The 11,471-nt window shown below is 34.7% G+C and overlaps 2 protein-coding genes across 2 annotated transcripts; one reads left to right on the top strand and one right to left on the bottom strand.

The window, feature by feature from the left end:
• Positions 1-3,905: 3,905 nt before the first annotated feature.
• Pex2 (peroxisomal biogenesis factor 2) lies at positions 3,906-7,362 on the top strand. Its single transcript, XM_090160236.1, has 8 exons — positions 3,906-4,024; positions 4,236-4,313; positions 4,382-4,444; positions 4,517-4,714; positions 4,786-4,938; positions 5,006-5,053; positions 5,566-5,772; positions 6,481-7,362. The coding sequence occupies exons 1-8, from the start codon at positions 3,962-3,964 to the stop codon at positions 6,577-6,579; spliced, it is 909 nt and encodes a 302-aa protein (XP_090016362.1). The 5' UTR covers positions 3,906-3,961; the 3' UTR covers positions 6,580-7,362.
• A 168-nt stretch (positions 7,363-7,530) lies between these two features.
• On the bottom strand, positions 7,531-10,389 carry LOC149926206 (SUZ RNA-binding domain-containing-like). Its single transcript, XM_090161148.1, has 3 exons — positions 10,274-10,389; positions 8,982-9,271; positions 7,531-8,912 (listed from the first exon to the last, which is right to left on the bottom strand). The coding sequence occupies exons 1-3, from the start codon at positions 10,331-10,333 to the stop codon at positions 8,792-8,794; spliced, it is 471 nt and encodes a 156-aa protein (XP_090017274.1). The 5' UTR covers positions 10,334-10,389; the 3' UTR covers positions 7,531-8,791.
• Positions 10,390-11,471: the final 1,082 nt, after the last annotated feature.

The raw sequence follows: 11,471 nt of genomic DNA, 5'->3' as shown, positions 1-11,471 counted from the left end.
TGAGAAATATAGAAAGGCAGTCGATGACCTCGGTTCCAGTTGGACGCTGTCCGAAGAGACATTTAATGAAATTCAAAAATGAACATGCCAAATGTACTGCAAAAACACGAAGGTGACAGATGTGAATACACTCAGATACCAAATCTTTCGCGCCAAGAAGGGCAACGTTGAATCCGGACATCTTCCACCATGCGCTGATACGCTAAAGCAGCACACATTGAGAGCGAACTACCAAGCTGCACTTTGGAAAAGAAGTCTTGAAGCGTTTCCGGTTATTCCCGACCCCGTAGATGGTCACGGATGGCGAATGGAAGGGCAAGAATTAGATATCCTCTGGATGAGTGGCCCACCAGCTCCAGATATAGTTCTAACACTTATGGCTTGCAAATGCGCACGAACTTGCCGTCCAAATGAGTGTACATGCTTACTTGATAATTTAAAATGTACGGCCGCTTGCAAAAATTCTAATTGCATAAATATGGTTACGGATGATGAAGACTACCTCCAAAACTCTGGCGACTCCGATTCTTCTGATTGTGATAACAATTAGGAATATTAGCGATTAGTTTACCAGTGGGTAAACATATACATAAAATAAACCATGTGATATTGCAGAAAAATAAAATATAACATTTTATCAGAAATTTCTTTCGTTAATGGCATGTTAATAATTAGATCGATTAAGCCTCAAAATTAGAAAAACGCCCCCCTGTACGATTATTTATATATCTCCGTTACTCTTTCGGATAGGTGACTAGTACTTATATTTAAAGATTGATAAAATCTTCAGCTACTAATATATATTTGTTAAAAAAATTAAATATAATTTTTTTTCATTATTTAAGTAAACAAACGGTTTTCAAAAAAACGAAAATATCTTTAATTAAATGTAGCCGCCAGATGGCGCCATCTATGAAAAACTTCATTGACCATGAAATTTACGACAACCACTTCTCGTTAATTTGGTGTATTGCTCATGACAATCCGTTAAATAGCGGTTGAGATATAAGCAATTTAATGATCTCTATCGCCGCCATCTTGGATAGCTGGGCGATAGAACCCCACACCACCAATTTTTACACTTATGAATGATCCACTTATGACTATACAGATGTCTCAAAGAGAAAAATAATTCTACTTTTTATTAAATTCTCGAAATTTTCCCTCATTTTAGTTCCACATCGAGATATATCGAAGTGGGACTATTGCTATGGATGGATTGTCGTTAAGTGTTGTGTGTTTGTTTGTTTGTTTGGTGTGGAAAGCAACGACACGGCAGATGGCGCTGCGAAAATAATTCGCAGTTTTGGCGAAACCGGGTTTCGAACTCACCAACGGCCAGTCAAAAACTGGCAGCATTCCATAACTTGTTCGGAACTTCTACTGTATTCTTGTCAGTTTTAGCGACGTGGGGGGAGTTGACTAGTTAAGTTGTCGAAATTATTGTCCCTTTTTCCGCCTTATTTTACGTATATTTTCGGAGTTTAAGGTCAAGTGAACCTCAAACTTCGCGTCGGGTGGTGGGTGGTGGGCACACTCGCTTAAGATACCGCGCTCGAAAGTGAGTACTCGAATAAAAGAGCTCGAAAATTTTAATTGTTCGGGTGGTGAGCAGTGGTAGATGGGCACACTCGCTTAAGATGCCTCGCTCGAAAGTGAGTACTCGAATAAACGAGCTCGAAAATTGTAAATGTTCGGGTGGTGAGCTGTGGTAGGTGGGCACACTCGCTTAAGATGCCTCACTCAAAAGTGAGTACTCGAATAAACGAGCTCAAAAATTTTAAATGTTCGGGTTGTGAGCAGTGGTAGGTGGGCACACTCGCTTAAGATGCCTCGCTCGAAAGTGAGTACTCGAATAAACGAGCTTGAAAATTTTAAATTTTCGGGTGGTGAGCAGTGGTAGTTGGGCACACTCGCTTAAGATGCCTCGCTCGAAAGTGAGTACTCGAATAAACGAGCTCGAAAATTTTAAATGCCCTCTTCCCCATATGTACTTATAAATGCTCTAAAAGCCCCACAATGAGATACTTATTTTCTTATTCAAATAAATCAACAAGAGACATTGAAAAACTTCATCACTCGTTACACCACACAAAAGGTTCAAAGACAAACTACGAGTTCAATACACACCTGACGAACTTCCTTCTGGGTAATAAAAGCAATCATGGAACCATAAAGAAACAATAATAAATTGAAGTCACTATCGGGAGAAGGTATTATATTATTAAGAACACGCGTACGCTTAAACAGTTAAAGCATTGAAGACTCTATTTCCCTTCACACACTTACGCACCGCCATTATTAATTATTGGACTCCCATACTCATCCAAAAACTAGGGGCATTCGGGCATATGTATTTTTATATCTATGAATGTAAATTTTTATTACGATAATCTTTGCCGTATACCTTTCGCAAAACTTAGGTATATTAACTTACAAGTTCAAGTAAAGACTACCCGTTTATAGCTCTACCACAAATAGATCGAAATTTAAAATATAGCTTTTTGTCAAATTACCTTGCAAGTTAAGTCAAAACCAATATGCATTAAACAAGAATGAATTTATGTACTTAGAATATGGGAGACCAAAAAATCCAATCTCTTCAATGTAACGCTTACTGCGCGCCGAGAAAAAAACGCAAATATATATTTTTCCGTCTTCTATTGCTTTGCGTGATTGAGTTTTTTAGGTTTAATAAAATTAAAGGTTAAATTAACCTAAAAAACTCAATCACGCAAAGCAATAGAAGACGAAAAAATATTTATTTGCGTTTTTTTCTCGGCGCGCAGTAAGCGTTACATTGAAGAGAGAACTAAGCCGTCGCTCACCGTAAAAAAGCTCAGTGCGCAGACAGAGTTCAAAAGTGAAAAAATATTCCATCTCTAGGCGCTGTCTCGCTCAGCGGGTCGTGATCGCTTTCTGTCGAACGAAACTATCCCGGTACTCGATGCTATTCTTTCTCGACGAAACGAAGCGCTCAACGGTGAAAAGCCTCGCTACTCGATCGGGGGGATCATTCTCACTGCGCGCTGAGCAATCAACGACTGAGAAAACTATTCCGCGTTCAGCTAGAGCATGCTCAGTTTGGTGCTCTCTCTGAACCAGATCAGCTTACGTTCGTATTTACAATGCTCGCTCTTTCCGTACGGATTTTCAAAAATGAGCGCTCACAATTTTTGCCCACCTCTGGTGGGCGGTGGCCACTCTTTAACAAAGGATGGTAAATAGTATATCTAACTATAGGAAATCACATGGGCTCAACAGTTTTTATATTAGTTTGCCCACCCGGGTCTCCTGATGGTGGGCGGCATCCACCCTTTCACTTAGGGTGGTAATTTATATATCCAACGATAAGAAATCACAAAGCCTCAAAAGCTTTGTATTAGTTTGCCTACCTGTGTCTACTAAGGGTGTATGGCTTTGCCCACTCGAATACACTGATGTGGAACTAATATTACGGCCTGGGCCGACTTGTTACACAGCTCACGAAATAATTTGAGGGAGTCCCGTGGACTCTTTACCCCCTTCTAAAGACATTTTTTTAGGAGTCCCGTGTTTTTTTTCAGGGGTTTTTGATGCGTGGACTGCCGCTATTTACAAGTCTGATATTTTCTAGATGCGCTACGTAATTGTGTCATCTATCGGTGGCAAAAATTAGTATTTAGAAAAAAGAACGCGGTTCGTTTCAATTTTTTTTTTGCTTTTGGTGGAAAGATGGCACTATAACGTAGCGCATCCAGAAAATACGAGAAGTCTGCTAGTTGTTGCTTCCGTATCAATACCTCGTAGAAGTAAGGATCTACACTATTTCATATATCTATGAGATTAAGCGGGCCTTCTATGCTGGGAAGCGTGGCAGCTGTACGTTTAAAAAGTTTTGTTTTGATACAACAAGGAAGATTAAAGAATCTTAATCTTCCTTGGATACAATTCCCATTAGTTTTGCTTCTTGAAGACCATTATGGAAACGGAAAACCAACGGTCAACTCAATTTATGCAAATACACGTATCACGAGTCAATCAAGTTATTATCATTTTAAATAAATATTTATTTATCAATTCCTAAGCGTTAGTGAGCTGAGATAGCCAGGGCAAGCTGAATATAAGTTGTCAGCTAAGCTCTCCCTGCTACACTCAACTTTCAATAACAAATTCAGTTTAATTAACAAGTGGTTACTGTTACTTCCATCTGATACATAAAAGCTGAATTATTGACAAAGTTTTTTCAATTACAGCTTGATGCATTCTCTCTCGACAATGAGATATTTGAAATCTTACGATCAAGTTTATCAAAAGCTCTTCACCATCTTAGTGTAGGGTTTTGGAAATTTGTTCCTTTGCGTTTTACTCTAATATTTAATGTTATTTTTTTTTAATAAAGTCTCGTTTGGTTATTACTATTGAACCTGAATTGAATTCGTTTGTGAAACTATTATTATGGAAGGTATGTAGTTATTTAAAAATTATTTTAGTGCAACAAATGGAGAAAAGTTAAAAATTGCCTTAATCTAACTAGTATACAACCAAAAATGTTGGTGCTACTATTGGTCAAAAGATGCTAGATCTGGAATATATTGATGTAAATGATCTTAAAACAATTACAAACTCAAAACGGAACCATTTAGCATTGTTTCAAATATTTATGAGTTGGTTAAGTCAAAGGATAGCTACAACTCAAATACTTAATCATTTTAACATTCAACAACAGAACATGGTATGCGTCATTTTACTCAAATAATTATTAATATTGATGCAGAGTGTATAAATTAATCTTTAACTTGGTAGCTTCTAAAAATCACGAACTTTGTCGAGCTATCAATAAGGTTTTCCAGTTTACTTCATTTTTTGGCTTTTCTAAGGGAAGGAAAATATCAATTGTGGACAGAAAGATTTGTCGGTATTCGGAGTGGAAATTCAAACCCGCAAAAACTTAGACAGGTGTGTAGGAAATAACAGTTAGAAAGGTAATTATATGATAAATTTGTTGGATTTGCTTTTGTTGTAGGTTCAATATGAGTATATGAACAGGGAACTTCTCTGGCATGGTTTTGCGGTATGATTTTTGACTTTGTAAAGTTGTACATCAAATTTAAACTTTAAAGGGCAACGCAAGCTCTGTGGCAAAAAAAAAGAAAAAGCACTGTACTTTTTAACCCCCTACACCCCCACTCGGTACTAGCGAGACCACGCAGAGTTTACTGTAAATTTCGCACTTTGCATACATAGTCACACAAATGCCAGCTCACTTGTGTTGCCCTTTAATGGGAGTATAAAAGTTTTTAATAATTGGATGCATTAATCTATTTTCAAATCACTTAAATTCACATAGTGATTGGTTCAACAGAATTTTCTTTGAACGAATCATGTTCAAGTAATCTAGGCAGAATGCCCTTGGGATATTTTAGTTTCGCATATGGCAGTAAAAATATACGCTCCTACAGACTTCAACAGCATTCCTAATAGATTGAAAAATAATCTTGTTGATGCACCATCCCTTATACTCCCTTCAATGTTGCCAAATTGGTCGTCCTTCAATATCTATCCAATCTAATTACCTTTTTTCAGGAATTCCTATCATTTGCATTGCCTATTATAAATCTAAACCGGATTAAAAATTATGTTCTGAAATTTTTGTGGTTGCCAAAACAAAGTGAAGGAACCACGAGACCAAGAACCACTAGTGACCTAGCGTACTGTGCGTTTTGTAATGAAGTTCCCATAAGACCATCAGATATTGGATGTGTTCATGTCTTCTGTTACTATTGCATTGCGGTAAATATTATTTTACAGAATTGGCCAAAAACTCCTTTTTTGATAGTTAACATGCCTTATATTGGAAGTTAATTATATAGTTTTACTCAGTCTAAAATTGAAAAAATTACATTCATAAGGATATTTACTTATTTATAATACGTATTTTCACGATGTGTCAGTTGCAACAAGTTAATACATGGTGTATTTAGCAAAGCACTAATTTTAGGCATGTGTGTGTTAATTTTTAGGTTTAAGTATTTTGAGTATCGAGTCGAGTATTAAAATTTTATCGAGTACTCGAGTAATAAGGCTAACTCAAATGGTTAGGCAGTTCAAATATATTTTCAATTTTAAATATTTTTAGTTATACTAAGTGTTTTCAAAGTAAGATAATCTCAAAACTTTTGAATACCTTATTTAACGATTTTAAATAAATTACTACTAGTAAACTTTTAATAATAATTGTAAAAAAATACCACTTTTTCCAAGACTTAAGTGTCAAACATCATCACTGATGGAATGCAACAATACAACTTTACTGCTAAACTGCTAAATATTGTGGGGCACCCTAAGATATATTTAAGTTTTATTCTCATCTCACAATTTTACTTGCTTTAAAACTTTATCCACAGATTAAAAGATTTAGGCAGAAGTGTATAAGTTAAAAACCCTATATTTACAGCTTAGTGATGTTTTTAATAAAGGAATGTTTTTTTTTACATTTAGAGCAATGTAAAGGCTGATCCGAAATTCAATTGCCCAAAATGCTTTAAAGAAGCCAGAGGTTTTCAATCAATACAGACGATATCTTTGCTGCAAATGTAAACTAAAAGAAACAGGTTCATTACAGAAAGACAGACATTTAATTTTTTGACAGTGAGAAATACTTACCACAGAGTTTGGCTTGGCAAATTAAGCTGAAACAAACTGGTTTTAAAATATAACAACTAAAAAGTTAAAAGTTTAACCTGTAAAGAAAGTATTCCAGTTTTATTGGTTTTTAACTTCCATATGTGGAGTGTTTGTATTTTGCCAACCACGGTCCAAGAAGCGACAGTCCTTCATAAACGTATTGAAAAAGTTTACATGTCAAGGAGAGAAACTTATCTAGCGGGGATGATGTAGTGCCAGCCACAGGTGGTTGTATTACAGTATAAATAATTACGTTGATAAGTACTGTCAACTTCTGCAAGTTGTTACTTCTATTTGAAGTTGCCGTGTAACAATGCCAGCCTTCTCCAAGGCTTATTGAAATTTGAAATACTTTTAAAATTAAAAATAGCATTTCATTGGAAACCAATGCTCATTTAACTTTTAAAAGTAGTTATTTGAGACCTAAATGCAGATTTGCTCATATTGATCACTTTTAAAACTGGCCTAGCAGAAAATATTCCAATGAAGATAGAGATTTTCCTTTTACAATCTTTTAATTTTGCAAGAAGTCATTCAGTGTCATACTTATTTTATCTTATGAAAAAAGTTGACTCTCGGTTCTTGACTAGTTTAAACGTGTCTGGATCAACCTGGAGTTGTAATACTTTATTAAACCTTTTTTAGCGAAAACATTTAACATCTATTTCAAATGGTGTATATAAACGTTAATATTATCGTGTAATATAAATAAAATTAAAAATATTTTAAATCTCATTAACACTGAATTGAATTTAAAATCAGCTTATGATTCATGTAGGAGAATAGAAAGATCTATTCAATACCAAATTATTTTTGCCTTAATATAATAGGACAGATTTAATACACAGTAATTTTCAGTCACTAATTTTAATATCTTGGTTAATTTGTGTTCTCTTTACAATACCTAAAAATAATTTTAAAGCAAATACTATAATAGATATTGCTTTTAAAACTACCAAGAGAAAGGAGTCTACATAAGTAACATATAAGCATATTCTCTAACCTTAGTCAACTAGTATAACGCTCCAAAAATTAAATTGTACATTTTTGGCATCGTAAAAGTTTTTCTACAAAGTATACGAGATAAAATCTACAAGAAAATTATATTGATAAAAATTAAGTATTGTTTAGGCATTTTGAGGGTTGGTTATGAATAAAAACCGAAATTCAAAATTTAATGTCCAATTTAAAATATGGTTATTTGATATTTTCATTTTAAAATAAGTCATTTAGGCCTATTTCGTACAATCTATTGTGACAAAATACTTTAGGTATAATTTTTTGTTTGCATCATGAAGAAAATTACAAATATGGTTTACAATGAGGCCATTTTGTGACCACCCACTCTTTCCATGTTAGAAATATCTACAATGGCAACTTCACCTTCCTCTCGGAGCGCTACAAGATCGTATCTCTTTCACGTTTTAACTTTATCACGAGAGGTCATGCTCCCTTAATATTTTAATTCTCAAATATCAATTAAAGGTCTTTAATCAGAAATTTAAAGTTGAGAAATTGCTTTTATTTTTAGAAAATGAACTTTTATGTCCGCCTGGTGCCTAAGACAACCAAACCCTTTTGGATATAGAGATTCATGATTTTTTTAATTAAAAATTTAGTGAAATTTGCGCTCTTCAAAATTGGACAATTAAAATTAGCAATAGGGTTTTTTGGAGTTAAACGCTTCATTTTACTTCAATTTTGCAGTTTTGAATTGTCCATTTAAAATTTTTAAGCAATTATTGTAAACTCTAACTTCTCTAACAAAAAATAAGCAATTAAAATTACAACAACAGTCCAACATAAAATTTACATAGGAATTTTTCGCCGAGCATCTATAGCGGAAAATATTACCAAAAAAATCAAAAAATAAATAACACAAACCTTAAAAAGGATAATGTAGAAAAGCACAAACCAAAGTTATAGTTAAAACATTGTAAAAATTTCGCTGCCAAGGTTAAATTATTTTTATCCTTGATGTCCCAAAAGCCACACGAGTATATCGTACAACACTTTATGTAGATAAATTTTACACAAGTTTGTTAGATTTACAGGCTTTTGGAAAGGGAGTTGATAAAAGTGCAGCAACTGACGGTTTAAAACGTCAATTTGGCATATCCTAGCGCTACCTCTCTTGATGGAAACCTTTTGATCCATCGGGGCCTTTGGGTTGCCTTATCACTAACTTTTCCAAAACATTTCCGCTTGATCCAGTAAACCCTTCATTGTTGGCAATTTTTACAAGACTAGAAAATTTTTTTTAAGAAATTTTCAAAATATATAAAAAAAACATTCTTTTAAAATTAAGCATGTACCTTTCTTGCATTTCCACATGTTGCGCTGAGCCCAAAATTCTGAGTCTAGCTTCAGCATATTCAGCTTCACGTTGTTCTAAAGTTTTTAGGGGCTGTTTTGTGGGGGATTTCTCATTAGAGGGATATTGACCAACTTTGGCGTCAGTCGGTCTTTTCAGAATTTTCACTTGAGGAACAGTAATGACATATTGCGTACGAGTCGTATCTTCTAATTGCATTTGTGGTGCTTTGCCATTTTTTGGAGTGTCAACAGCTTTTACTTTAAGTTCCTCCAGTTTCTTTTCTAACACCTGTTTAAAGTAAATTACTCTATCAATAATACCATTTATTCTATCGGCTCCTCCACAGTTTTAAAACAACAATAAAGGGCTACTAAGGTTGTTACATTAAGGCCATCCTTTCAGCATTGAAGGCCCCTTTACAGTATTATCTTTTGAAAAGCAAGAGGCCCATTTATTGTACATGTAAAGAAAGCCTGTAAAATGGCCATTTACAGTAATACAAACCGAAGTTCACAATTCGATCACTCAATGGGCAACGCAAACAAGGTTGCTTGAAGTACTATTCAGAACAATGGCAGCATCGACCACTAAAATAGTTCACTAAATAAAATTCCCAAGCAACCAATACCTACCGGAGGGCAAATGTTACGCAGGTTGAGGGCTTTTGAAAGAAATAAAAATCTTTAAGTGTTTCTACATGTGGCAGAATGATTAATTAATTTCTGTGTTGCTTTACCCTTCTTTTTAGTCTACTTCAATTAATAGATTATCATAGCAATTATTCTTAATACAAATCAGAAACCTAACAAATAATTTTTAAACTTGCTTGACCTTGGGCTCTCCAGTATCAAAATATTAAGTACTTTTACACAACTCGACTTCGTTTTTCCTAAGCAATACTTCAGACACCATAAACTATTGAAAAGTTAACTGTTTTCTTCCAGATTTATCTTTTAATTTGTTTTAAATTATAAATATATTCCCTCTTCAAACCAATGTTGGTTCTCTATGCCACTGAAAGGTTTAGGTTGTATTTTTTTAAATTAAATTAAAACTGTGGCATTTTCTGCCACATTCAACTTTAAAGATATCTTAAATCGAGAGTTTCAACTTCAAGACCGCCTTGGCCTCTTGGGCTCTAGATCTTCAAAATTATGGTACCAAGGCTTAAGAGCTTTCGCCCTAAAATCCCCGATTAATAGAAATAAAATTTTTATTTGTTATATATTAGCAGTCATAAATTCTTCTGAAAGTGTCAAACACAAAATTAAAATTAATTATTGAATTTACCCCGTTTTCTATCATATCTTCCCAACTATCGCAAATTTCATCGGACACGTCGTCTGCCATTTTGTAATTTTCAAGCTGTAATATTCAGTGCTTCCATTCGAAGAATTTTGGAATTTCCCTTTTTGGTTATAGGAATCCCAAAATTTTTATATTTTAGTTTTTATCTTATTTAAAAAAAATCTCAACCTCAATGTTTATCTCATTAACTGAATCTAAAACGTAACAAATTGTAGAACTGAGACTTTCCCGAAATTAATTTATTTATCGATCTCATGGAACATGTCTATTAGTTAAACATAAAAGTGTGTTAGCTAAACCGATATGCCTTTTGAAATATCTACTATTCGCTACCGAAAACTAACGCTACGCTCCCTTTGATTCACCCATAGAAATCTCATAGGTAACTAGAATGCTGCCGTGTAACTGGCAAATGTACCAAATGCCGTGGCAGACGATAGCCAGATCTCAGCCAATCAGAGCACAAAGAGTGGTTCTGCCAAGAATTTAATGTCACCAGAGAGAATGACGTTCCCTAGCTCCCGCGATAGTAGTGGAACCAAGTAGGATTACTATCCTCCTTGGCGGAACCACTCTACGGCCTCTCATTGGCTGAAGATTCAAAATGAACTGGCGACAAGCTCGGCCGTAGGCGGCAGCATTCTAGTAACCTATGAGATTTCTATGAGTTCACCATTTAAACCTAGGTAGCGGCTAAAGCAGACGCTATTAGTTTTTCCTCATCGTTGTTCGTAAATTTGACTAAATAAATAATGATACTTGCATTTTAATAAAAATTTTGTATCGGTGGCTTATATTTTGATAAGTTTATTTAAGAAAAAACGTTCTTATGAATTTTTAATTGGTCTGTAGCAGACGCTAGATTATTGGCGCTACTCTGGAGAAGCTATCGCCGTTACTCCACCTACTCGTTTCGGTTGCGAAATTGACAAAGTAAAATTAGGCGGTTTCTTTTCACCTGTTCTCGGACTAAAAGTATACTCTTTTTACCCTAAAATGTTTTATTCGCCTGTTCCAGAGATGAGAATTACTCCGTCCCATAAACTATCCGCTTGTTAGGACTACACTTTTGACTCCTTTTGAAAAGGCGGTGTAAATTAGAAAATCGGATTTTGTTGTCTGCTAGCGATTTTGGAAAAAGGTTTTTACTCCGACTCAAACCTAGTGTGTTTACTACTCC

Source organism: Leiobunum rupestre, chromosome 10, assembly GCF_980474605.1.
Source record: "Leiobunum rupestre chromosome 10, qqLeiRupe1.1.hap1, whole genome shotgun sequence".
In the NCBI taxonomy this organism is placed as follows: domain Eukaryota; kingdom Metazoa; phylum Arthropoda; class Arachnida; order Opiliones; family Sclerosomatidae; genus Leiobunum; species Leiobunum rupestre.
The sequence above is the reverse complement of the archived record's forward strand: the minus strand, read 5'-3'. Positions and strand labels throughout refer to the sequence as shown.

Bases quoted from the DNA above. Each gene is read 5' to 3' on its own strand.
- Pex2 (XM_090160236.1), top strand. From the start codon at position 3,962: ATGGAAACGGAAAACCAACGGTCAACTCAATTTATGCAAATACACGTA. The intron at 4,314-4,381 runs GTAGGGTTTTGG...TTTTTAATAAAG, and splicing joins AAGCTCTTCACCATCTTAGT to TCTCGTTTGGTTATTACTAT. The intron at 5,773-6,480 runs GTAAATATTATT...TTTTACATTTAG, and splicing joins TCTGTTACTATTGCATTGCG to AGCAATGTAAAGGCTGATCC.
- LOC149926206 (XM_090161148.1), bottom strand. From the start codon at position 10,333: ATGGCAGACGACGTGTCCGATGAAATTTGCGATAGTTGGGAAGATATG. The intron at 9,272-10,273 runs GTAAATTCAATA...TACTTTAAACAG, and splicing joins AAGATATGATAGAAAACGGG to GTGTTAGAAAAGAAACTGGA. The intron at 8,913-8,981 runs GTACATGCTTAA...AAAATTTTCTAG, and splicing joins CATGTGGAAATGCAAGAAAG to TCTTGTAAAAATTGCCAACA.